The 27,212-nt window shown below is 41.5% G+C and overlaps 1 protein-coding gene and 1 long non-coding RNA gene across 3 annotated transcripts; both read left to right on the top strand.

Moving 5' to 3' along the window:
* The first annotated feature begins 288 nt into the window (after window positions 1-288).
* On the top strand, window positions 289-12,695 carry LOC307015857 (uncharacterized protein). Of its 2 annotated transcripts, XM_079644780.1 has the most exons (10): window positions 293-437; window positions 665-997; window positions 1,132-1,404; window positions 1,506-1,604; window positions 4,636-4,770; window positions 9,658-9,846; window positions 9,975-10,082; window positions 10,200-10,289; window positions 10,383-10,411; window positions 10,943-12,695. In XM_079644780.1, the coding sequence occupies exons 1-10, from the start codon at window positions 377-379 to the stop codon at window positions 10,988-10,990; spliced, it is 1,365 nt and encodes a 454-aa protein (XP_079500906.1). In that variant the 5' UTR covers window positions 293-376; the 3' UTR covers window positions 10,991-12,695. The 2 variants fall into 2 exon arrangements, with proteins under 2 accessions (XP_079500907.1, XP_079500906.1); XM_079644781.1 differs by lacking the exon at window positions 9,658-9,846 and having other exon boundaries at window positions 289-437.
* Window positions 12,696-13,701: 1,006 nt separating this feature from the next.
* On the top strand, window positions 13,702-15,442 carry LOC307016084. Its single transcript, XR_013801755.1, has 2 exons — window positions 13,702-14,029; window positions 14,933-15,442. It is a non-coding gene; the product is annotated as an uncharacterized lncRNA (long non-coding RNA).
* The last annotated feature ends 11,770 nt before the right edge of the window (window positions 15,443-27,212 follow it).

The raw sequence follows: 27,212 nt of genomic DNA, 5'->3' as shown, positions 1-27,212 counted from the left end.
AATATGACATTCTCTAAATATCAGGTGTGTTCTTAAAGTACACAGGTGTTACACTACTAGTGACTCCACTGATCAACAACACTGCCTTTTGTTATCACTGCATATTCATTTATATATTAAGGTGTATTGATATCCACCCCCTGCTGGTTATTTTTATGTTTTATATATATATTCATTACTTTATGTAACATTCTGCACGGTTCTGCTTTTTGCTCTTATCTTATCTGGTCAGCATCAGAGGGGAAAACCTCCAGAGCTCTGCTGCTGTTGATAACCACATTCTATCAGAAACACTTTCAGTTCTCAGAAGGGAAATAAAGAAGCAGCCGGGGAGAGACTCTGACAGTCGGGAGCCAGAGACCGAGAGAGAAGCACGATGTCTGAATTCAGAAGGATCATGATGTCTTCCTTCCTGATGCTGCTGCTCCACTTTACAGGTGAGGATGCAGAGAACACACTTTAAATAAAACAGCTTTAATATCACTAACGGTACTTTACTACGTACTGTTCCTTTAACTGAGAATGATGAGTTGTGTTTGTGACGTGGTGACTTTAGTGAACTCTCGGAAACTGACGGTTACATTTGCAATATTTTGTATCTACAATCATCATCACACTCTATGAATACTAAAGGTATATATTTTTCTGATTTTGACCCCAACAGCTGCAGAAGTGAAACATTACTTCCACATTGTCAGAGTTGGAGATGAAGTCACTTTGACTTTTGAAAATGTGATAAATGATCAGGATAAGTGTGAGAGTACTACCTGGTACGTCTCTAACCCAAGAATATCAGCAGCAGTGATGCTGTTTGAAGACGGACAGATTCACAAAGATTTAGCCAAAGCTAAATCAGACAGACTGAGAGTTACAGAGAATTGTTCTCTGGTTATAAAGAATGTCACAGAGGAGGATGCTGGGCGTTACACTTGCAGACAGTTCAGATCAGGAGAACAACAAGGTTCAGGCTCTGAGGTTCATCTGTCTGTTGTTACCAGTGAGTATTTACATCATAATATATCCAAACGTTCTTGTTAAAACAATACACTGAAACATTACAATAATTATGATTACAGTGATGAAGTTAATGTTACTCTTGTTGTCTTTCTCTCACAATATCTCCATCTTCAGTGACTGAACATCAGGACAATGATGAGGTGACGTTAAGCTGCTCTGTGAAAACATATGAAGAATGTAGACACTCAGCGAAGTGGCTGCTTCAGGGTCGAGATGTGGATAAAGATCACAGAGAGATAAACACATCACAGTCTTCCTGCTCTGCCTCTGTGACATTTCTGACTTCTCCTTTTAGTAACACACCAAGGTCTGAGTTGTTTACTTGTGAAGTAACTGATAAGAAGACGACAGAAGTACACCTGTTTCCTTTCAGCCCTCAATCCTCAGGTTGAGATTTTTAAGTTATTTATAATGATATAAAATGACTTTTTGTTATTTTATGGAAGTTTCAAAATAAATTGTTTATTAAGCTGTTTTCATTTATTTAGGTGAGGACACAAAACCAGCAACTACTAATCTACCACCACCAACAACAACAGCATCAACAGCAACCACAGAAACAACAACTGAAACGAACACAAACTCAGGTACGGTTTAATCAAATCAAATCAAGTTGTATTTATATAGCACATTTAAAAGCGATTTTTGTAACTTTTCGATAACTTATGCTGAGCGGCTAGCCTGCTCCGGAGCAGGATTGGTTCCAGGATAAGAGTGAAAGTGAAAGCAGTGAAAGCACCGCCTGCTGACCAATCAGAAGTCAGTGTGCGGAGGAAATACAGTTTAAACTGCCGTTGCAGGAAAGACGGCCGGCCAAAATCAACGACTGTGTGAACATGAAAATGAATAGAATATCACCTCCCATCTTCAGAGCAATCTGACTATTATAACATTAGCGTTAAGAAAGCTTAATTAAATATCTGCCAAAACATAAGTAGCCGGATCACGTAGCCTACAGTCCGCTGCACTGTGAGTGCAGACGTCGATGTGTCCCATTATCATTCATATCACATTATAATGTATCATGATATTTCCTTATCTGAGTCAGCTACTTGAGCCGTACCTGGCAGTGCAACACTCAGAGTGTCACGTATGCAGAAGTATTATTTTAAGCAACACATTAAGTTGAAGAAACACTCGAGTCAAATGTAATTAAAGTCAGATCCACTCGTGTCTTAGACGGGGCAGTGATATCATAAACATGTTAATGTACGCATTAGACAGTTGTGTCCTATCTATTTAGGTGCGCGTTCACATAAAAGGGGCGGGGTTAGCAACATTTGACCAATCACAAACATGGAGAAGCGTACTGACAGCGCAGCGAGTCATACTTCCTGAATGAAAAGTGAACTATAATATTAGACAAATATGAAGAAGTTAAACTTTAAACATCCATGACTTAAACACTTTATCCAGGATCAAAGCCACATAGCTGCACCTGCAAGGTGAATACAGCTGGTAACAGAACAAGTGTTTGAATGCGTACATTAACAGGTTTGTGATATCACTGCCCCGTCTAAGAAACGAGTGGATCTGACTTTAATTACATTTGACTTGAGTGTTTCGTCAACTTAATGTGTTGCTTAAAATAATACTTCTGAATACAGTATGTGACACTGTGAGTGTTGCACGGCCAGATACGGCTCGGCTGACTCAGATAAGGAAATGCATGATACATTATGATGTGATATGATGTGACATGAATGATAATGGAACACATCAACGTTTACACTCACAGTGCCGCGGACTGTACTAAATGTTACTCTGATCCGGTTACTTGTGTTGTGGCAGATATTTAAGTAAGCTTTCTTAACGCTAATGTTATAATAGTCAGATTGCTCTGAAGATGGGAGGTGATATTCTATGAATTTCCATGTTCACACAGTCAGTTGATTTTTGACGGCCGTCTTTCCTGCAACGGCAGTTTTTCTGTATTTCCTCTATCCTGTAATATGACTTGATAGCTTTAAACTCCGCACACTGTGCTCTGATTGGTCAGCAGGTATGGAGGACAGAACATGACATAAGTATAAAAAAATAAATGTATTAAGAAATACATAATAAATAAATAAATATGGAAATAAATAGATAAATACAGGAATAAATAAATGAGAAAATAAATACAGAAATAAATAAATGTGTAAATAAATACACAAATAAATAAATAAAAGAATAAATGCATAAATAAATATGGAAATAAATAAATGAATGTATAAGAAATGATCACACTCCTGTAACCAATCATGCTTCAGACTGAGGTTAGGACCGCCCACCTCATTAGCATACGGACACAGAAATACATAAATAAATAAATGTAAGTGACCGTAAATGTAGAAATATATTAAAGATATATAATAACGTGTGTTCTGTTTTATTTTTTACTTTTATTTATTTATTTATACATTCAAGTATTTATTTCCATATTTATTTATGCATTTATTCTTGTATTTATTTATTTTTGTATTTATTTCCATATTTATTTATTTGTGTATTTATTTCCTCATTTATTTACACATTTATTTATTTATTTATTTATACTTATGTCAAGTTCCGTCCTCCATAAGCAGGCGGTGCTGTCACTGAGTTGAGCTCTTAGCCTGTAATCTAACCTGCTCCGGAGCAGGGGGGTATACTACGAAGAAGGATTTTCGCTTAGCCGGCTAACTTCAGGGAAAACTCGGGGTTTCCGGTCCTACGAAGCTGGTTCTCTTTTTAGCGGGCTAGATCTCCATGGTAACTTATGCTGTGCGGCTAACCTGCCCCGGAGCAGGTTAGGTTGCAGGCTAAGAGCTCAACTCAGTGAAAGCACTGCTGGCTGACCAATCAGAGCTCAGTGTGCGGAGTTTAAAGCGATCAAGTCATATTACAGGAGAAAGGAAATACAGAAAAGCTGCCGTTGCAGGAAAGACGGCCGGCAAAAATCACCAACTGTGTGAACGTGAACATTAATAGAATATCACCTCCCATCTTCAGAGCAATCTGACTATTATAACATTAGCGTTAAGAAAGCTTACTTACTGTACATATCTGCCACAACATAAGTAACCGGATCAGAGTAACGTTAAGTACAGTTCACGGCATATCACATCATAATGTATGACGTGCGCTTCGCTGTCAGTAGCTTCTCCATGTTTGTGATTGGTCGAATGCTCCAGATACCACCCCTTTCATGTGAACGCGCACCTAACTAGATAGGGCACGGTTGGCTTGAGCGATCCAATTGATAACCCGCGTCGCAATACCGTTTAGCGAGAACTCGCATGTTTTGGATTAGGCCAACCGGCTAACTCAAACATATCCAGGTTAGGTTGAACCAGCTTCGTAGTAAAGGCCTCTGGTTAGCCACTCAGCATAAGTTACCATGGAGATCTAGCCCGCTAAAAAGAGAACCAGCGTCGCAGCACCGGAAACCCCGAGTTTTACCTGAAGTTAGCCCGCTAAGCGAAAATCCTGCTTCGTAGTACAGGCCTCAGGTTTCATGCTCTGCTCTGACTAGGCCAGAGAGAAGAAGTGTGTATTTAGTGTAGATTTAAAAAACCCTAGTGTCTCGGCCGACCTCACATGGAGGGGCAGACTATTCAAAATAAATTGTTTATTAAGCTGTTTTCCTCTATTTAGGTGAGGACAATCAACCAGTAACTACTAATCTACCACCAACACCACCACCATCACCACCACCACAAACAACAACAAAAACAATAGCAACAACAACAACATCCACAGCAACAACAACTGAAACCAACAAAAACTCAGGTACGGTTTAATCTAATCAAATGAAGTTGTATTTATATAGCAGATTTAAAAGCGATTTTTGTAACTTTTCGATAACTTAGGCTGAGCGGCTAGCCTGCTCCGGAGCCTGGATTGGTTCCAGGATAAGAGTTCAATCAGGAGAGACGTTGATGTATGAAATACATATTTATTACTGGGACACGTCATATGAATGAAATAATGATTGCCAGAATTGAGACAGGAGAATGGAATGGTGTTTGTAGATTAGGCCCCGGTTTGCAGGATTATCATTCAGGAGGGGAAGAACCGCTCCGAAGAAACCCCCAAAGAAGTGAAGTATGACATACTGAGATGTCATGAGTTTCTTACCATGTGGGCCGACTGCGGTGATCTATGGATGAAATGAGAGATTAACATGTGGATTAAACAATCGGCCGGAATCACTGCCGGGCTTACTGTACATCATAAAATGCTGACCCGAAGGTCGACGGCCGGAATCAGCGCCGGGCTTACGGGAATACTACCACTAAACATTGCGGACACGATGGTCGATGACCTGCAATGCAGGGTTAAACATTAACACAGATGAACACTACCACTAAAATGCATAGATACCAGGTTAGAGAGATCTTTGGATGGCCGCACGGCGCTGATGTCCGGGCGAGTGTAGGATGTGAAGGCAGAGGAGGACCACCGTCCAGTTGTTGTAGGGAACAGGAAGAAATACCTTGATTGGCAGCAGGGTTGCTGCACCTATCCTGAACGAAGCCCTGAAATGCTATTAAGACACCACCAGCAGTTATATGCATGTTTACCATAGGTAAGCTGGAGAGATCTTGGATAGCCGGCGCGAGCCGATGTCCTGGCGAAGAGGGAGATGTAGACAATGTAATGCAGCTGTTAGCTTGAGTACAATGATGCATGAATATCATAACCTGCTTATCGTAAGCCATGTGAGCATGAAACCAGAATATAAATGAAGTGCAATATGCGCAGCATAAAATGATGTACGCTTAGGTAAATACTGAAACATGACCCATGATATAGGACTAGCTTAATTAGCAGATTAATTACGCCACGGTGTGACATAGATGCTGATATGCTTGATTGGGTGATTAGACTGTCTTGTATCATCTTACATGAACTTCTCTTTCTCGCTGAAAGAAACTCCCCAAATCCAACGGATGGGGCAGCATCCGTGACTGTGAAGCTTGAAACTGCGTTACTGACTGAGCATTGTAATGGGTAGTAGTTACCCGAACTGCATTCGTAATCCGTTACGTTACTTCGTACGGCAAAGTAATAAGTGTACTGAAACTCCATACTGTAACACGTTACACCCAATACTGCCTGGAACTCACCTTAACCCTGAACTAAAGGCATATAACGAACATCTCGTGAATTTGTTGCAAACTGCCTATTGACAGCGCTACCCTGACGCCTGTTTTAGAGGTGAGGCGCAGGGAAAGAGGCGAGCCTGGGCTGTGCAATGAACCTGCTAGCCGCCTATGACACACTTAGTGTCCAGTACTGGCTACTGAGCCGGGAGGAGAAGTGGCTTCAATGGGATGTAGCTTAAGCCCTGCCTGCCTGCAAGAGGGGTTGTGGTTGAAGCCAGAAATGGGTAACGGCCCATCTACACTACAGGCATGAAAAAATCTTGAAGCTGGGCGTGTCTGAAGCTTGGCGATTTTTTGCGAGCAACCAATCACATGAATCTCCCGCCCCCGACATACAGAGCAATAGCAATGTTAAAACGAAGTAAACTGGATATAAACTCTCCAAACAGGCGAAAAAACTATCAGTTTCACCCACTGTCTCTGCCACCTCCCTCCATGCCTGGTTCCTCCGGTTTGTATCCCGGTAAATAGTTCCGGTCGTAAAGAACCGGGTGATTTGCTACCGTAATATCTCGTTTGGAATATGAGGAAATGAACTGCGGTCTGGCTCTCCCAGCTTGCACGCGGTTGGATTGGCTGAGCTTGCACTGGCGGGATTTGCATAAACGGAATTTGATTGGCTGATGCCAAGCATCGAGCCTCAAAAGTTGAACATTGTTCAACTTTTGATGCCGATAGATGCTCGTGATGCTTGCAAAGCCATGCCATGCTCCCCACAATGCAGTTCGGCGAAGATTCAAAATCTTCTACGTCACCCCATTCAAGTGAATGGGCGAAGCGTTGAAAGCATTTTTTGATGCCTGTAGTGTAGACGTACCGTAAGGCTTCGTGTGCGATGAGGGCCCGTTCCGCGTGAAGGCCGGAAGCGCCGCATTTCAGCGGCCCTGATGCCAGTGATGCTCTCTCCAGAGACTGAAGGCGTGCGTCAATTGTTTGCGTGAAGTAGCCCATTTCCATTAGCCAGAGGAACTTCCGTAGAGCCCGATTTCCTTGTCCTTTCCTCCCGCGTCCGGGTGGCCGGCTGGAACCGCTAGCCGACTGGGGAACACCGCCTGTAGCTTAATCCTCAAGACTGCGGAGCTGATGAATATATACCTGGAGCTGGGACGAAGCCCTGCTGCTGTTGCGTATTGTCACCTGAAATACAGCTGACAAGAGGGGAGAGCAGATATAAAGGGATTAGCGGGTGCAACGATAGGCTTGTGAGAATGGAGAGAGGAGTAATTGGTTAGCTGGGGAGTGATGCCCCCGATCACTTAATGAGGGAGGAGAGGGTAAAGAAGTGACGTGTAATATGAATGAAGAGCTTGTTCTTCCTGCTTGAACTTGCGCTAAGCTTCATATCAACTCAGTGAAAGCACCGCCTGCTGACCAATCAGAAGTCAGTGTGCGGAGGAAAAGACGGCCGGCCAAAATCACCGACTGTGTGAACGTGAACATTAATAGAATATCACCTCCCATCTTCAGAACAATCTGACTATTATAACATTAGTGTTAAGAAAGCTTACTTAAATATCTGCCACAACATAAGTAACCGGATCAAAGTAACATTACGTACAGTCCGCGGCACTACGAGTGCAGACGTCGATGTGTCCCATTATCATTCATATCACATCATAATGTATCATGTATTTCCTTATCTGAGTCAGCTGAGCCGTATCTGGCCGTGCAACACTCACAGTGTCACATACTGTATGCAGAAGTATTATTTTAAGCAACACATTAAGTTGACGAAACACTCGAGTGAAATGTAATGAAAGTCAGATGGTGTCTTAGACGGAAAAGTGATATCATAAACCTGTTAATGTACGCATTCAAACACTTGTTCTGTTACCAGCTGTATTCACCTTGCAGGTGCAGCTATGTGGCTTTTATCCTGGATAAAGTGTTTAAGTCATGGATGTTTAAAGTTTAACTTCTTCATATGTCTAATATTATAGTTGACTTTTCATTCAGGAAGTATGACGCTGTGCTGTCAGTACGCTTCTCCATGTTTGTGATTGGTCAAATGTTGCTAGCCCCGCCCCTTTCATGTGAACGCGCACCTAACTAGATAGGGCAAAACTGGCTTGAATTAACGAGTTGATAGCCAGCGTTGTAGGACGCTTTAGCGAGAGCGGGTTTGGTTTGGATTAAGTCAACCGGATAATTCAAAAATATATCCAGGATATGTTGAACTAGATTCATAGTACAGGCCCCTGTACTACGAAGCAGGATTTTCTCTTAGCGGTCTAACTTCTGGAAAAACTTGGGGTTTCCGGTCTTACGACAAACATATCAAGATTATATCCAGGTTATTTTGAACCGGCTTCGTAGTACAGGCCTCTGGCCTCTGTACTATGAAGCCTTTAATATATAATAACGTGTTTTCTGATTTATTTTCGACTTTTATTTATTCAAGTATTTATTTCCATATTTATTCATGCATTTATTCTTTTATTTGTGTATTTATTTCCTCATTTATTTATTCCTGTATTTATTTATTTATTTATTTCCGCATTCATTTATTTATTGCCGTATTTATTTATTTATTCCTGTATTTCTTCATACCTTTATTTACACATTTATTTATTTATTTATACTTATGTCATGTTCCGTCCTCCATAAGCATGCGGTGCTTTCACTGAGTTGATCTCTTACCCTGTAACCTAACCTACTCCGGAGCAGGTTAGCTGCTCAGCATAAGTTACCATGGAGATCTAGCCCGCTAGCTCGCAGGACCGGAAACCCAGAGTTTTCCCTGAAGTTAGCCGGCTAAGCGAAAATACAGGCCTCAGAGGCCTGTACTACAAAGCCGGAAGCTGGTTCAACCTAACCTGGATATGTTTGAGTTAGCCGATTGGCCTAATCCAAAACATAAGCGCTCTCGCTAAACTGTCCTACAACGCTGGCTATCAACTCGTTCGCTCAAGCCAGCCGTGTCCTATCTAGTTAGGTGCGCGTTCACATGAAAGGGGTGGTATTTGGAGCATTCGACCAATCACAAACATGGAGAAGCGTACTGACAGCGCAGCGTCATAGTACCTGAATGAAAAGTCAACTATATAATTTGACACATATAAAGACGTTTAACTTTAAACATCCATGACTTAAACATTTTTTACCAAGAAAAAAAGTTAAACTCCGCACCCTGCTCCGCACACGGAGCTCTTATTGGTCAGCAGGCAGTGCTTTCACTGAGTTGATCTCTTAGCCTGCAACCTAACCTGGTCGGGACCAGGTTAGCCGCTAAGCATAAGTTACCATGGAGATCTAGCCTGCTAAAAAGAGAACCAGCTTCGTAGGACCGGAAACCCAGAGTTTTCCCTGAATTTAGCCCGCTAAGCGAAAATCCTGCTTCGTAGTATACCCCCCAGGCCTCAGGTGTCATGCTCCGCTCTGACTAGGCCAGAGAGAGGAAGTGTGTCTTTAGTGTAGATTTAAAAAACCCTAGTGTCTCGGCCGACCTCACATGGAGGGGCAGACTATTCAAAATAAATTGTTTATTAAGCTGTTTTCATCTATTTAGGTAAGGACAATCAACCAGTAACTACTAATCTACCACCACCAAAACCACAAACCACAACGGCAACAATAACAACAACAGCAGCAATAACAACAACATCCACAGCATCAACAACTGAAACCAAGAACAACTCTTTAAGTGATTTACTTGTGAAGGTTGGCAGAACCTCAGCTGTTTCTCTTCAGTCCTCAGGTGAGAACATGATGAGCTGTTTAAAATCATTCATCCTGATGTGTTACATCTGTATGTCGTGATGTGAGATGTTTACTGTATGTTTGTTTTGTATACATTTACAGCATGTTGTTATTTCATTCATTAAGGTGATGATGCAGGGAAGGTGACTACAATATCAGCCATACCTATTAAACCAACTTTGACAAAAGCGAAAACTACATCTGAAAAAACAGGACAAGTCGGTAAAAATCCAGGTATTGACAAAACAAAAACATTTAGAGTTAGAAAAGACATGTTGTTGATTCAGAGTTTAAAGACAAAGAGATCAAAGCCTCTGAGTATATGTAACTCTTCTAACTCCTCTCTTCCAGGTTGGTGGTGGTGCATCATCGTTGTGATAGTGGGTGTTGCAGCACTCACAATAATCACTGTGGCTGTCATCAGACGGAAGAGGACTCAAGGTGAGGACATTCACACATTATACTTTACAAACAACAAGCTTTTGATGAACATGGATTTGAACCAAAGTCTCATTTATTTTTTATTATTTTTAGGGACTGACACGGAGACGGATGACAACGTGGTGAGTCATTGATAAATAAAATGCTTTAAAACTGAATAATAAACATGCAAGGTTTTTCTTATCCACTATTGATGTTAGACTTAACCTAAAAGTTCATTTGAACAGAACAAACTTACTTTGTACAGAAAGTAGGAATTTGTGCAACAGCAAAACTGATTGGGCAAAAAATACGTAGTCATTACAAACAACGGCCTTCGAAATGACCATAGAGTTGAAAGTTGAAAATAATTTCACATTTAATTAAAGTTTTTTTTTAGTGTTGCCATTGATTACATTGCATGGATGTTGAATATGATAAAACCTACACGGCAACTAAAATGCAATGGAAATACATAGGTTTGAGAGCAGGTCAAAATAGCCTTTTATGTAGAATAGCAGTTTTATTGACTTCTTCAGTGCCACAATAATATTAATAATTGTGGTGTCTAGACATTTATGTTAAGTTAAGTTCATTTAGTTCAATCCTTTGCCTTTTGCCTTGGCTTGTGACTTCCTGTTTTATTTTGTATTAACCTTTCCCTCTCGTTTCAGAGCCCTTGCTGCTCTTGTGCGGAAATGGATTCCAGCTGGCCATGTTGAAGGACATCTCATTTCTCTAAATGCACTTCGAGGACCGAGGATCGAGCGTCAAGGAGGCTCTCTGGGGGAGCTATAACCGAGGATAACCCTAACCCTACTTTATTAGATTTATGATTATAAAATTATAAAAGTGTGGATATAATCCGGCTGAAAAAAACTTGCATTTATCTAACATCTTCCACAGACCTTATTTCGAGCTATTTCCAAAATCCTATGCGGAGATCCCATTGCTTTTTTGTCGAGGGAACCCATGCGCAGCTTACTTCCGGGTTTTAGGACGCGTCATTGCTCCACTCTATTGCGACGCGGTGTGTACGGTGAGAACAGCTGTGAGGTCCGTGCAGAAAGCAGAGCAGTGTGTATAATATATATCACTCAGTATAACAGGCCTACTCTCTTTATTTGCTTTAGTTTAGTAGATATTGAGGCTTTATTTGAAGTATTCAAGTAACGTGTTATGGCAGGAAAGTTCAAGAAGGTGTATTTCTGGTATATTCATTTTATTGTCACCTCATATATTTGTGTGTGTTAAATTTGAAGGGACAAAGTACATTTTTCCTCTTTAAATATAGAGAGGCTTTTCATATATTCCTGAAACAATGTCCCATTACTTAGTAATAATAAATATAGCGCAATAGTCTTTTCTTCCACTTTTATGTGTAATCAAAAGGGTGTTTTTTTGGCTATCTGTGGTTAGGCATAATACAAATGACCTTTGACATCTGCTTTGCAGTTCCCAGACCTCTGAAGAGGCCTTGAGTCTCTGGCTTCCTCTGTTAAGTGCTACAACTATTATTGATTAAGCCAAAGGACATTTTCCTCAAATATAATGCAGTTAAAGTCCTGTTAATTAGTGATTCATGTCCAGCATGCATTAGTTAAGAAACGATAAGGATGTTGGGGGGTTGAAATGTGCGTTTCCTGCAAGACTCTTATCAGATCAGGAGATGATTGGGTCACACACAAGTTAAAGAGACAATGGTCCTTCTGATTCTAAAGTAAGCTGACTTTGGGATGAAGGGAAGTTCAGGGAAGGCCTTAGGCCATGGGAACAGTTAAGCTTTGTTATTTACCTAATCCTAAAGATGTCATGAGACGATGACGTTTGGATATTTACAAATATGGCTTTCAGAGGGGAAAACAGGTGACTGTTGTGTGATAAGCTACATGAAAAGATATGTTTTCATTTATGTTAAAGAGTCCTCTGTCTGTAAAATTATACTACTCCAAATCATTGATTTGGGGACTGCCTGAGGGCAGAGGGACACACACACACACACACACACGCACACACACACGCACACGCACACGCACACGCACACGCACACACACGCGCACAGAAGAAACAGATGGAATCAACAAACTGCTGACTCACTGCCTGGGGTCCCGCCCAGAAGTGAAACCGACCAATGGAACACTGCCAACTCACTGGCTAGCTCGCTCAGAAGTAAACTCGCCAATAACAAAGAGCTAGGGAAGAGCAAGCGATAAAACTCTTCCCCACCTGTGTATAAATGTTGTGAAGATTTTGAAGATCGGCGCTCTTGTTTCTGACTGGCTGTCGTGGTACGTATATCACACGGTGGTAGAACCTGAGCCCGGAGTACTCTGCAGAGTGCTTCGTGATTAGGTGAATAGGAGATTGGGTGATTGGGTGATGTATTGTATGTTTTTACCATTAAAACAGATTATTGTTTAACCCTTATCCTGGTGCTTTGACTTTTCCTTCTTTTAAAACAAACTCATAGAGGAACGCGCGGAGCAGAAGTTCTGCCCCAACAATATCTACAAACAAAGAGTCCATATTTTTCTAAAACCATTTAGTGCTTCACATAATAAAATACACAACGGCTGTAGCCTGATTATATGCTTTAGGAGCTGTAGGTGCGTGTTGTACAGTGTGTGTGTGTGTGTGTGTGTGTGTGTGTGTGTGTGTGTGTGTGTGTGTGTGGATGCGGCGGGCAGACAGGTCTCAGTTGGTTTGGTGTCCTCTGCTTACTTTTAATACTTGTAAATAAAACTTTTGGCCCTTAATTTAATTTCCTCATATAGGTAGGGATATATCCAGTCTCTGATTGTGTTACGTTATTATGAGAGTGTTCTCATAGTTGTTTGAATCTGAAATTGTATATATTTATATAAATATATATATGTGTGTGTGTAAGTGTGTGTGTGTGTGTGTCCTCATCTGTAGCCTGTTATTGTCTCATTATACCGCACTGTGAATTAATCAAAGTAAATATATAACTCATCATGAACACATCTGTCCATCAGACAGAGGGCTGCTGTGCCTCCTGTCATCATTAATGGACGTCTCTTTAAAATGACCGCTCAGAGGAGAGGAGTTCTCATTTCTCTACCCGCCTGCTGCTTCCCCTCCTCTCTCCTCGGTTCCCCTCCTCGACTCCTCCACTCGCATCTCCTGTGGGCGGGACTAAGACACGAGGATAGGAGTCGAGGAGGGGAATTAGAGAAATGAGAAAGGCCCATAGTCTGCGTCTCCCCTTGTCCTGTGCCAGTTTGTCTTGTCTCAGCAAGTTTGCCAGCCATCCCTTGACCTTTTACTAAATAAAGTCTCCACTTTACAGGATGCAGAAAACACACTTTAAATAAGCTTTGATATCACTGATGGTACTTTACTACGTACTGTTCCTTTAACTGAGAATGACGAGTTGTGTTTTTAACGTGGTGAGCTTAGTGAACTTAGTGATCTTTCTTTTTTCACGTTCCTAACAAGGTGAGAACATTCACAGATGAAACATTAAAACAAGAAGTTATAATTAAGGGTTTGATTAGGGCGGTGGTGGCGAAGTCTCTAGGGACTTGTCTTGGGAACTGGAAGGCACCGGTTCAAGTCCCAAAAAAACAGCCCACTGCTCCTGACACTAGGATGGGCCAAAGCAGAATGCACATGTCCCCTCTGTGGGACGATTATGGGTATATTAAATACGAAACTTGAGACTCTTGGATTGTAGAAACTAAAGTCGACTTTATTTTTTTTTCTTCTCAGAGAAGAAGAAACAGATGGATGAAATCAACGTGAGTTTTACAACTAAATACTGAACTGTTTATACACTCTCTTCATTATAAACTGTAAACATAGAAGAAGACAGAAATAAACAGCAGAAGAGAAGTGGATGCAACTATTAGATAAGTAAGTAAGTAAAGTTTATTTATAAAGAGCTTTTCACAGACAAAGTCACAAAGTGCTTGACAAAACAATAAGACATCCATATAGGAGGCGTACAATGATCAATGAACCCACATGTTAAGAAGTCATAAAAGCACCAGAGCATAATTTAAGACACAATAAAACACAATAAAACGAAACTTACAAATGAAATTTAAAACATATAAACATGGACATATAATGGGGTTCATTACAGACACAAAGTACAGCCTCCAGAGAGACCATAGATCTGAATCAACACCTCTTTGACACTGTCTGTTACAACTGAACATGATGAGTTCAGTTTAAAGGACTGATTCTCCTGAATTACATCATCATGTACTGGATTTCTCACTTGACCTATAGTGGCTGCATGTCATATTTGCAAAAAATATGACTTGTGGGGTTCCTCAAGGCTCCATCCTGGGGCCTCTTCTCTTTAACTTCTGCACTATTTCTTAATGCTCCTGCTGTTTTTCATTTTTCTAAAGCACTTTGAAAGGCCTTGTGTTGAAATGTGGTGTATAAATGAACTCGCCTTGCTTTGCCTGAGCAATGCTGATAGTTTTGAAACAACGTCCATGTTACTTTGAATAATGTGCAAAATGAAATCTAGTTTCAAAGCAAACTGTCCAGAAGTCAGTCAGATTAAATCCGATCAGACGGTAACTGATGGTGCTTTCAGGGTCTGCTGACTCAACTGTGCACCATATTTTATTTTTTAATTATTTTGTGTGCTTAAAACAAGTCAGACTGGGTGTTGTTTTCCTCAGGTGCGTTGTGATGTGATGATGGTACAGTGAACTATGAAAACATCAGACCTCCTGGTGGAGTTTGACCAACACTTCTGCCTCCATCAGACTCCACTGATCAACAACGTCTACATCTATCATTGTGTTTCACTTCAGGAGTGGAAGATTATACACTCATTCTGAATTAAGTAATATTTCATTTAAGTCTTGATTCATTAAACCACCAGATGTCACTGTAAATACCTTTTGACTCTTGTTTCCTTCCTTATATTATGCAGCTGAAAGTCTCAGAGCTAATTTTAAGATGTACTGATTGTTTTTGAAGCTACAACAACTTTAGCTCATTTGAATATCTCTGTGTGTAGAATTATCATTTTAATCCACTTTCATTCAATTTAGCAGTTAAAACATGTGTTTTGATGTCCATGTGATTGAATGGGTTTTCAGCCTTAATGTAGAAAGTACGTTTTCTCTTTGTTATTCCTGATACAACAATACAATCTGCAAATAATAAATGTTAATCTTGATTCTGCACTGTGTTCTGTGGTTCCTACTAACAGTGTCTTTATCATGATGTTGCTCTTTGTACTTCCTGTTTTATTTTGTTAAACACTGTCCTTGTGTCATCTCTGACGTCACTTCCTGTCTTTGTGTTTTCCCGCCTTTTTGTGATAGTTGGATATTTAATCTACAGCAATGCATCATATTCTATAATATCATCATGTTTGTAGCTTTGCCCTTTGACAACCATGTACTGTAACTCTGAACAGTCAAGTTTTAATGAGTTTAAAAAAAAGAAGAATCACCAATAAGGAGATACGAGGTTTTCACTGGACAGGAAGGAGATCTGGTAAAACGATATAGATGAAAATGTTGTGTTTTTTATATGAATCAAATCAAATCAAGTTTTATTTATATTGCACATTTATAAACGATTTTTGGTCGAGCCAAAGTGCTGTACATATAATAAAAATAGCCTACAGTAGAGACACTTTACAGCAAATACAACAGCACAGATTGTTCAGAATATCAGTATGAGAAAAACTGAATGTTAATAAAGTAAACCCACAGGAAGTGAAATGCGCTCATCTTGACTGAGTCGATGCTGAGAGTCAAATTAATAATAAACGTATGAGAGAAAAGAAGACGCAGCTACTTTGAGGAAGTGACACATTTCTAATATTAGGAAGAACTTCCAACATTTCTCTTTAAGAAGCAGCCAGTCTAGAGACTTACACGAATACAAGAGACACGATGGACGAGTTCAAACGGATTAGAATGTCTTCATTTCTCATCCTGCTGCTTCAGTTTACAGGTAAGGATTCCTACCTCCAGATAAACGCGGGCTAAATTCCTTGATTATGCGATTAAACATGCGGGGTTTTTATGTGATTTTATGCGGTGAAATTGCGGGAAGTTGCGAAATATGCGGAAAGTTGCGAAATATGCGAAATATGCGGAAAAAAGAATACAATTCTTTTTCAATAGTGGGCTGTCTTATTTATTCTCTCTCACACAAAACCTGCCACTAACGTTAAAACCCTTTCCTATTCAATTAAACACATTCAATGTTTATTTATTGTAAAAGCAATTGGGCTATTTTAATCCACCCCCCCCCCACACACACACACACACACACTTCTCCGCCTCATTCTGTTTTCATTTACTCGTTCGTTATCTGACCAGCTTCAATCTTGTAGGCTACTCACTTCGTTTCTTGTAGCCCTCGAAAAGGGTTTTGGAGGTTGATGCCTCGGTGAACGTGAGTCGTTTGGCTTTCTTGTCCGCAGCAGCAGAAAGCATTTTCGAATGTTTGAATGAATCAAAGCGGGTCGTCACCGTCGATGTTCTCTTCTGCTCCAACACACAGTTGCACGGGGTGCAGAATAGTTTCCCCCCACTTTTTGCCCGGTCTTTAGTAGAAATGTTTGTCGGTAAATGAGATGGATTAGATTTTTTCATCTTGGTGTTTTCTCTATCGTGTGAGCTCCACGCGTTCACTCTATACAGTGTTGTTTACATTCTGTGATGTGCGAGCTGATGACGTCAAGACGATTCAACTTTTTTTCCCCTCAATTTTTGGTGGAAAATTTCGGGGATTATGTGGCCTTTTAGAAATATTCGCCATTTTGCTGATTATGCGGTAAATTCTGCGATCGCAGAATCGCGTTTTTCTAGAGGGTCTAATAATCACTGTGGCTGTCATCAGACTGAAGAGGACTCAAGGTGAGGACACACCTTTGTTTTGATGAAGCTGGATTTTATTGTGGAAGATTACATTGAGGCTCTTTTGTCTCTTCAGAACAGAGACCTCAGATGGAGGAAAACATTGAACGTTTTATGGATAAGAAAAAAAAGGTGTTGACAGTAAACATGAGAGAAGTTTAATCAGATCAAACAGTCTCCTAACAATCTTAACAGCCTTCAAAACCAGATTAAATAGAGAGAGATGAGGGGAGACTGGGAGAGAGGATGAAGGGATGTAGAGAGAGAGAGAGAGGAATTAGGTGATGAAGGGATTAAGGGAGGGAGGGAAGGATGGATATAGGGAGGACTTTTTAAATAATTGAGCGGGGGTTGAAGGGATGTAGGTAGTGAGGGATACAAGGATGAAGGGACGACGGTTTCGAAGGGATGAGGAGGTAGGAGGAAGGGATTAATGTTTGAAGGAATGTAGGGAGGAAGGGATGAGGAGGTAGGAGGAAGGGATGAATGTTTTGAAGGAATGTAGGGAGGAAAGGATGAGGAGGTAGGAGGAAGGGATGAATGGTTGAAGGAATGTAGGGAGGAAGGGATGAGGAGGTAGGAGGAAGGGATGAATGTTTTGAAGGAATGTAGGGAGGAAGGGATGAGGAGGTAGGAGGAAGGGATGAATGTTTGAAGGAATGTAGGGAGGAAGGGATGAGGAGGTAGGGAGGAAGGGATGAATAAGTGGAGGACTTTATCAAATAATTGAAGGCAGATTGAAGGCATGTAGGTAGTGAACGATGTAAGCATGAATGAACAAAGGTAGGGATGGATGAAGGGATTGAGGGGGGTAGGGATATAGGTAAGGAAGTGATGAATGGATATATGGAGGGTCAAAGGGATGTAGAGGGGAGGGATTAAGGGATTTTAGGGAATGAGGGTTGACGGGATAAAGGGATGTAGAGACAGAACAATTTGGATGTATGAAAGGAAAAGTAGCGAGGAATAAATGGATGAATAGATGAAGGGGAGGAGGGGATGAACGGTCAAATGGATGTAACGATGAGGAAGGGATGTCAGGATGAATACATAAGATAGTATGTAGGGAGGGATGAATCGAGAGAGAAGGGATGAATGTATGAAGGGATTTATAACAACAAATAGCTCGAACACCATTTATGACTCATTTAGGTCAGGACAGATGCTTCTACCATACTTGTCAACCCTCCCGATTTTCGCGGGAGACTCCCGATTTCATTGCCCTCTCCTCCTGGGGTCATATTTCTCCCGCTTTCTGAAAATATCTGATTTACACACGACTGTTTCCGGACTTTAATACAGCTACACCATTGTTTGGTTTCCATGGTAACACGTCTATTTAGTAGCGCGCGTAACTCAAAGTTTGAGAGGGTGAGGCAGATAGTCACAGACAACAGGACAAGAATCAACAAATACTCTCTGCTCACTCCTTTCCTGTAAAATACAGGTCCAGCCCACACATATGCTCCATCAAGGACGGTGCTACAGGCCGCAAGGCAGTGCACTTACAACTACAATAAGCATGTTAATGTTAATCTAACAGCTCCGGCGATCCACTAGCATCCCCCCCCCCCCCCCCATTTTGCATTTTGAAATGCTCCCGATTTCTGAGGTCTAAAGGTTGGTGAGTAGGCTATGGCTTCTACCTGTTGTGAGAAATAGCTTGAAAAAGAAGAACAGAGGGTGAGTTGTAAATACCGACTCAGCGTGATAACATTTTCCATTGCACAGTGTCCAGACTTTTTGAACCCCCTGATTAACATCCTGTCAGCTTTCAGACTGGTCCTCCAATTCAGTCAGTCTGTTAACCACATCTTCACAAAAACGATTCTTCAGTTCTCTGTCAAATAAAAATAACTCTGCAAAGATACAAAGAGGAACCACCAAGTTGTTAACATTCATTAAAATCTTAACATGCTCAACTTCCTCTTTTGTTTTGCTGATGAAGAACGTATAATAATAATAATAATAATAATGCATTTTATTTATATAGCGCTTTTCACGACTCAAAGACGCTTTACAATATGAGGGAGGGTAGACAAACAAGGACAGGCAAACAAGTAAGTATAGTAAAATAAATAAAAAGGCAGTCAAGAGGAAATTGATTGAGAGGAGGGGGGCTTATGGGTAGGCAGAGTTGAAAAGATGTGTTTTGAGGTGGGACTAAAAGACTGAGGGACTCAGAGTCACGGAGATCTTGGGGGAGGGAATTCCAGAGCCTAGGAGCTGCCACTGAGAAGGCTCTGTCCCCAAAGCTGCAGAGTGTGGATGTGGGAATGGATAGGAGTCCGGCTGCGGTGGATCTGAGGGACCGTGAGGGTTGATAAGGAGTGAGAAGGTTTGTGAGATAAGGGGGGGCCAAATGGTGGAGTGCTTTGTAGGTGAGGACCATCATTTTGTAATTGATGCGATGGGAGACAGGAAGCCAGTGGAGCTCTTTGAGGACTGGGCTGATGTGATGCCATGATTTGGTATGTGTGAGGAGACGTGCAGCTGCATTTTGAACCCGTTGGAGTCTGTTGAGGGATGTAGTGCTGATGCCGTAAAGAAGTGAGTTGCAGTAGTCAAGGCGGGAGGAAATGAAGGCATGGATTAGTCGTTCGGCTGCGGGGCGGGTGAGAGAGGGTAGGATTTTTGCAATATTGCGGATGTGGAAAAATGAGGTTTTGACTGTTTGGCGGATGTGAGGTTCGAGGGAGAGGGTGGGGTCAAAGATTACGCCAAGGTTGCGTGCCTGATTGGAGGGGGAAACAATGGTGCCATCGATGGTGAGTGTTATGTTAGTGACCTTGCTGAGGGTGGATTTGGAGCCAATTAGGAGGAGTTCTGTTTTGTTGCTGTTCAGTTTGAGGAGGTTATGTTGCATCCAAGTTTTAATAGCTGTCAGACAGGAATCGATGTGGGTAAGGGGTGGGTTATGGAGGGATTTGGTGCTGAGGTAGATCTGAGTGTCATCAGCATAGCAGTGGAAGTCCAGGTTGAAGTGGCGGAGTATCTGACCGAGGGGCAGGATGTAAAGGATGAAGAGGAGGGGTCCAAGTACTGATCCTTGAGGAACACCTTGGGTGACTGAAGCTGTGGCAGAGGAGTGGTTGGGGAGGGAGATGAAATGGGATCGTTCAGTGAGGTAGGACTGGAGCCATCTGAGTGCAATACCTTCAATACCAATGTCCCTGAGTCGGGTGAGCAGGATGTTGTGGCTCACGGTATCGAAGGCTGCACTCAGGTCGAGGAGGATGAGAATATTGAGGGAACCGGTGTCAGCAGAGGTGAGGAGGTCATTGAGGACTTTGACGAGTGCAGTTTCTGTACTGTGGTGAGGACGAAATCCAGACTGAAGGGGTTCATAAAGCTGGTTGGTTTGGAGATGGCAGTGAATTTGATTGGCTACAATGCGTTCAAGAGTTTTTGAGAGGAATGGTAGGTTGGAGATGGGGCGGTAATTAGTGAGGGAGGAGGGATCAAGACCAGGTTTTTTGAGGATTGGAGTAACGGCAGCAGTTTTGAAGGCAGAGGGGACGGTTCCATGGGACAGCGAGGAGTTGAAAAGGTTAGCAAGATAGGGGCAGAGGACGGGGAGGCAGGACTTCAGGAGAGGAGTGGGTAGAGGGTCAAGGGAGCAGGTGGTGGGATTTGAGGAACCGATCAGATGGAGTATTTCAAGTGGGGTAACGAGGTTGAACTGGGAAAGGCGGCGCTGGAGAGGAGGAGTCAGGAGGTCAAGGGAGATGGGGGGAGAAATGGTAGCGGTGGAGGTTGGGGGAGATGCTTGTATATCAGATGGAGATGAGAAGGAGTGGTTAATGGCGTTAATTTTGTCTGCGAAAAACTGGAGGAATGAGCTGCAAGTAGCGGAAGTAGAAGTAGGGAGGTTATCAGCACGAGGTTTGAAGAGCTTGTTAACTGTGGAGAAGAGGGTCCTGGGGTTACGGGAGGGGTCAGTGAAGATGTTGGAGAGGTAGGCAGATTTAGCGGCAATAAGAGCATCTCTGTATGCATTGAGATGGAGTTTGTAGCTTATGTAATGGACTGTGAGGGATGATTTCTTTGAAAGACGTTCAAGTTGGCGGCCTCGCTGCTTCATTTTACGCAGTGCGGGTGTGAACCAGGGTGAGGAGGTCTTGAAAGTAACAGTTTATAATGTTCACTGTATGTCTACAGTGACCCTCATTGAGAATAAACAAAGACAAGTCAGTCAGCGAAATGCATCACACTTAAAAATCTGATGATTAAAAAGCGTTTTAGTTTATTTAAAACACAAAAGAATGAGAGATGAAATGCTAGTGTCACAAATGAAGTCAGCAACTATCAGAGGAGAGATGAAGTCAGAATTAGGAAATGACTTCATTATCACAGGAAGTAGATGTTGAGTTCTAATTAAAGAAGCAGCCGGTTAGAGACTCTGACAGTCGAGAGCCAGAGACCGAGAGAGAAGCACGATGTCTGAATTCAGAAGGATCATGATGTCTTCATTCCTGATGCTGCTGCTCCACTTTCCAGGTGAGGATGCAGAGAACACACTTTAAAAAAAACAGCTTTAATATCACTAACGGTACTTTACTACGTACTGTTCCTTTAACTGAGAATGATGAGTTGGGTTAGTAACATGGTGATTTTAGTGAACTCTCAGAAACCAAACTGTCACAGAGATACAAACGTACTTGTATCTACTGAGTAATGATCATCGTGTTGACTATATACAGTTGTATTCATATTTCTCCCTGTCTTTGTTTTTTTTTTAGCAGCTGCAGATGTGAAAGATTACTTCTGCATAGTCAGAGCTGGAGATGAAGTCACTTTGCCTTTTGACAATGTGATGCATGATCAGGATGAGTGTAAGAGTACTACCTGGCACTTCAGTGATTCAAGAGGCTCAGTGACGCTGTTTGAAGGCGGACAGATTCACAAAGAAGCCAAAGCTAAATCAGACAGACTGAGAGTTACAGAGAAATGTTCTCTGGTTATAAAGAAGGTCACAGAGGAGGATGTTGGAGGTTACACCTGCAGACAGTTCAGATCAGGAAAACAAGAAGGTCCAGACTCTTGGGTTGATCTGTCTGTTGTTACCAGTGAGTATTTACATCATTTGTTTTCCTGTAGAATACTGAAACGTTACAATAATTATGATTACAGAGTTTAAGGTTATTTTACTGTATTTTCTCTCACATATCTCCATCTTCAGTGGCTGAGCATCAGGACAATGATGAGGTGACGTTAAGCTGCTCTGTGATGACAGATGGAGACTGTAGTGACTCAGTGAAGTGGCTGCTTCAGGGTCGAGATGTGGATAAAGATCACAGAGAGATAAACACATCACAGTCTTCCTGCTCTGCCTCTGTGACATTTCTGACTTCTCATTTTAGTTACACATCAAGGTTTGAGTTATTTACTTGTGAAGTAAGACATGGTGCCAACGTGCAGACCTTCAGCCCTCAGTCCTCAGGTGAGAACATGATGATCTGTTTAAAGTCACTTCTTACTGGTGTAAAAAAAAATACTTCAATATTTGTTTATTTTATGGACGTTTAAAATGGAATAGTTTGTTAAGTTTTGTTCATCTGTTTAGGTGAGGACACAAATCCACCAACAACAACAACAGCAGCTAAAAACAACATGAACTCAGGTAAGGTTTAAAGTGATGTACTTGTAAAGTGTCTGATGGTCACAGGACAGAACCTCAGCTGTTTCTCCTCAGTCCTCAGGTGAGAATATGATGAGCTGTTTAAAATCATTCATCCTGATGCGTCACATCTTCATCGTGATGTGAGATGTTTACATTTGTTTTTATAACTGAACAGCATGTTGTTATTTTATTCATTAAGGTGAGGACGCAGGGAAGGTGACTACAGTGTCAACAACATGGACAACAGTGAGAATGAGAGCAGCCGGAGAGACGACCAACACTGCATCTGAAAACAATCAAACAGAACAAGAAGGTAGAGAGAGAACAGAGAATATACATTCACAGTTAGAGAAGACCTGCACACATTCAGGACATACACACCTGGATGTACTGGAAGGTGATACACATTCAGGACATACACACCTGGATGCACTGGAAGGTGATACACATGCAGGACATACACACCTGGATGCACTGGAAGGTGATACACATGCAGGACATACACACCTGGATGCACTGGAAGGTGATACACATTCAGGACATACACACCTGGATGCACTGGAAGGTGATACACATTCAGGACATACACACCTGGATGCACTGGAAGGTGATACACATGCAGGACATACACACCTGGATGTTCTGGAAGGTGATACACATTCAGGACATACACACCTGGATGCACTGGAAGGTGATACACATTCAGGACATACACACCTGGATGCACTGGAAGGTGATACACATTCAGGACATACACACCTGGATGTATTGGAAGGTGATAAGGAGTGGACTCAAATCCAACATAGTTTATAAAGGTAACATGTTATGTAGATAAAAAAGAAGAACTGAGTGGATGATAAATAAGTTGGGTTTGTATCTGTATGTTCTGTATGTGTCCCTGTGTGAAGGTGATGAGGAAGCATTGAACAGCCAAGAGACATTTTGTTCATTCAGATTTGAGAGATGAAGAGATAAAAATCTCTCACTATATTTAACTCTTCGGTACCACTTTACAATAAGACTACCTTATAAAGGGTTTACGAATAATTTGTAATTCATTTATTAATTAGGTTGTGAACACTTTATAAATCATTAATAAGCTTTTATAAGACATGAGATAAACAGGGCAACTGTGACCGGTTGCTTGCCAAATAGTGAGCCCACATGTATCTGTACTGCTAAGCCTTATATTGGCTACCTAGCTTACTACGTCTCCTTCATCAGCCAGCATCCTTGGTATCTGTTGCTCACTGAGTTGATTCTCGCTGAGTAGCCAATATAAGGCTTGGTCATCTTGCCAAATAGTGAGCCTGTATTGATGTTTGAAAACTATGTTAGAACTGGTTTATAAATGGCTCTTAATGATTAATAAAGTGTTTACAACCTAATTCATGACCTAATTAGAAACCCTTTATGAATCCTTTGTAAGGGTAGTCTTATTGTAAAGTGGTACCAACTCTTCTAACTTCTCTTTTCCAGGTCGCTTGAGGCTCATCATTGTGTCTGTGGGTTTAGCGGCTCTCATCATCACCGTGGTTACAGTCAACATATGGACAAGAGCTAAAGGTGAGAGATTTTCACAGATGAAATACAAAATATAGAAATAAAGGTGAAATCTAATATCAACTTGTTTTGTCCTTTTTTCAGGGAGCAAAGCACAGACGGAAGAAAACATGGTGAGTTTGAACATTGCATAATTAAATGTGTGTATTATTTGCGATCCAATTTTAACAATGGATATATGACAGGCAGAAGATGATGCAACACAAGATTAATTTAGAATATTTATGTATCCAAATGAAATGATCTCAGAAAAGCTAAACAGTTCATTAACCAAAATAACAGAAAACAGCAACACAATGAAATAAATGCTCAATAAGGAGGCTTCAAAGTGACCAAGTTGTTGATTCAACAGCTCTTTATAATGCTTACAATTCAATTAAATGCAGCCAGTGGTAGCATGTAGATGTTAAAGAGAAGAGGCCCCAACACAGAGCCCTGAGGAACCCCACATGTCATATTTGTCCACTGAGATGTGTAGTTACCTGTCCTTTAAGTAGGATTCAAACCAATTTAGAACTGTTGCCGAAAGCCCCACCCAGTTTTCCAGTTGGTCAGAAATATATTGTGGCAAATAAAAATAAAACAGGAAAACACAGACAGATCGTGACGAGTGGAATTATTCAAGTAAATACTCTCTCTCTTAAATACAAAACCTTAAAGAGTAAATGTACTTACTTTCCAGCTCTGATCTGTGTTTCCACCATGTCTTTGTTCCATGTTGACAGGAGCAGATTGATGAAGATGAAGATGAGGTGGACTATGAAAACGATGGAGAGCCTTCTGCCTCTGTGTGACTGATCAACAACATCAACTCCCCTCAGAGTCCACTGCTGTCAAACATCACCTCCTCATATGTTACAGCCTTTATGATGATGATGAAGATGATGCAGTGACCTACAGCACTGTGGGAGCTCCCTCCTCTTCCTCTGCTGCCTCCGCTGATCCCAGCCTCCTCTACGCCACCGTCAACAAACCAAGAAAGAAACCGATGTAATGTTTAAATCAATAGCATGATCGCTTGGATCAAAGATGTAGAGTTTAAGGGCACAGCTAGCAGAGTTTAATCAGATTTATATTAACCTTGTTTTTGCTTTCTTTGGCTTAAATGCAGCAAAGTGAGAGTACAGCAGCAGCTTTATGAAAACATGTGAGTCCCTCTAGTGGTGGGTTGTGAAAAAGGTTCAGACATGTTGGAGATTTACTGTATTCTTAATAATTAGAGCATGGGCAAAATGTTTTTTTTAAAATGAATTCTTGCTTGGTTTAATTAACCGTTGTTTAGTTATATCATTTAATGGAATATTGCATTTTCTTTAGTATATTTGATTGTGTTGTGTTTTACCAAATGAAGTTACCTAACAGCCTTACCAGACTGCAGATGTATTTCCATGTAACACCTTTTCAGTGAAATATGTTTTGCTTTGTTTGGAGTTTTGTGTTGGAAATAAAAAACGTTCTCAGGTGAAAATAAACTCTTTTAAAGGAGTTCTTGTTCAGCTGTCTTTAGTTTCAAACACTTTTATTTCTCACCAGTAGGAGGCAGCAGAGATCCGCCCAACATGTGGAGGTCTCTACTGTCCTCTCACACTGAGAAGCAGATCTCTGCAGACACAAACACAAACACTCTCTCATGTGTGAATGCAACACAGTCTCACTCCCTGAACGTCCAATAGCGACGCTTGGTCAGGGTCCCCGAGGCGTGCAGTTGTGAAGCGCAGAGTCTCCTTTAGCTTCATAAACGGACGCAAAGAGCTTTCAACTGATTGCAATGTATTCCCATCTGCGGCGGTATTTGACGCTCAGGGAAGCACCGCATCGGTCCATGTCGGCTGCCCTTAAAGGCAATTTGAGCGTCCATTCCCATTGGATAACGGAGGATTTTACACCCGGAAGTAAGTATTCTCCTTACTGTCGATTGATTTTGCAGTGATATCTGCACTACTCATCAACTCAAAAACACCAGATTATCTTTGTTAATTACGCAACATTGATTGGTTTAAATTGTGTACAATGCTTTTGTATTTTTATACAATATATATATATATATATATATAATATTACACATCTGGCTTAGGTCTTTATTTATCTACAGAGATCGGGCTCAGAATAGACCGGAAACTATTCTTTTACCGTTCTGTTTTAATTTCACAATAAAGTTAGAAGTAATAATTTGTTTTGATATTATTGTTTTTTATTAACTACTAGACCGCTGGTTCATGTTAAGACCATCTTTTCTGTGTTGCTGTGGGTTTTTCCCATCACTTTTGTGTTACAAATATCAAAACAATAACAAAATATACCCATCGTAAACTAAACCAGAAACTGAGGTTACCTACTGTAACCCCAGCTTCTATGAGTAAATGGCGTTGCCTTCTAAGGCTATCGCTCTTGGGTAATCCCCCTGCGCCCCCGCGCAGCACTGAAACACTTGTAGTCCACGGCCACGCGCAAGGTGGGCCCCACCCGCAAGGTGGGCCCCACCCTCGGCTCCCTTCCGGTATAAATAGGAAGGTGGCCCGGCAATCTGCTCCCATACAACATAACTTTTCTTCAGCTATTCGTGGAGCCAGTGGGGCCCCGCACTTAGAGGGCTGCGCCATTTACTCATAGAAGCTGGGGTTACAGTAGGTAACCTCAGTTCTATTTCGTATATGGCTTCGCCCTCTAAGGCTATCGCTATTGGGTTAAGGGCGAAGCAGGATGTAGTCTGCGCCCCACTGGGTCCGCCCGGCACTAGAAGCACAGACACACCTGCTCAATAACACCCCCCTGCCTGATGTGCCATGCGTAATGGCTCATCACCGTTCCTGGAACATAGCAAACATGCCTATCTTCCCGTCGGGGTGAAGGCTGGGAACAATACATACCGGCCGCTGTGAGAAAGTAGAG

Source organism: Notothenia rossii (genome assembly GCF_949606895.1).
Source record: "Notothenia rossii genome assembly, chromosome: 8".
NCBI lineage: Eukaryota > Metazoa > Chordata > Actinopteri > Perciformes > Nototheniidae > Notothenia > Notothenia rossii.
The sequence above is the reverse complement of the archived record's forward strand: the minus strand, read 5'-3'. Positions and strand labels throughout refer to the sequence as shown.

Bases quoted from the DNA above. Each gene is read 5' to 3' on its own strand.
- LOC307015857 (XM_079644780.1), top strand. From the start codon at position 377: ATGTCTGAATTCAGAAGGATCATGATGTCTTCCTTCCTGATGCTGCTG. The intron at 998-1,131 runs GTGAGTATTTAC...CTCCATCTTCAG, and splicing joins TCATCTGTCTGTTGTTACCA to TGACTGAACATCAGGACAAT. The intron at 10,412-10,942 runs GTGAGTCATTGA...CTCTCGTTTCAG, and splicing joins CGGAGACGGATGACAACGTG to AGCCCTTGCTGCTCTTGTGC.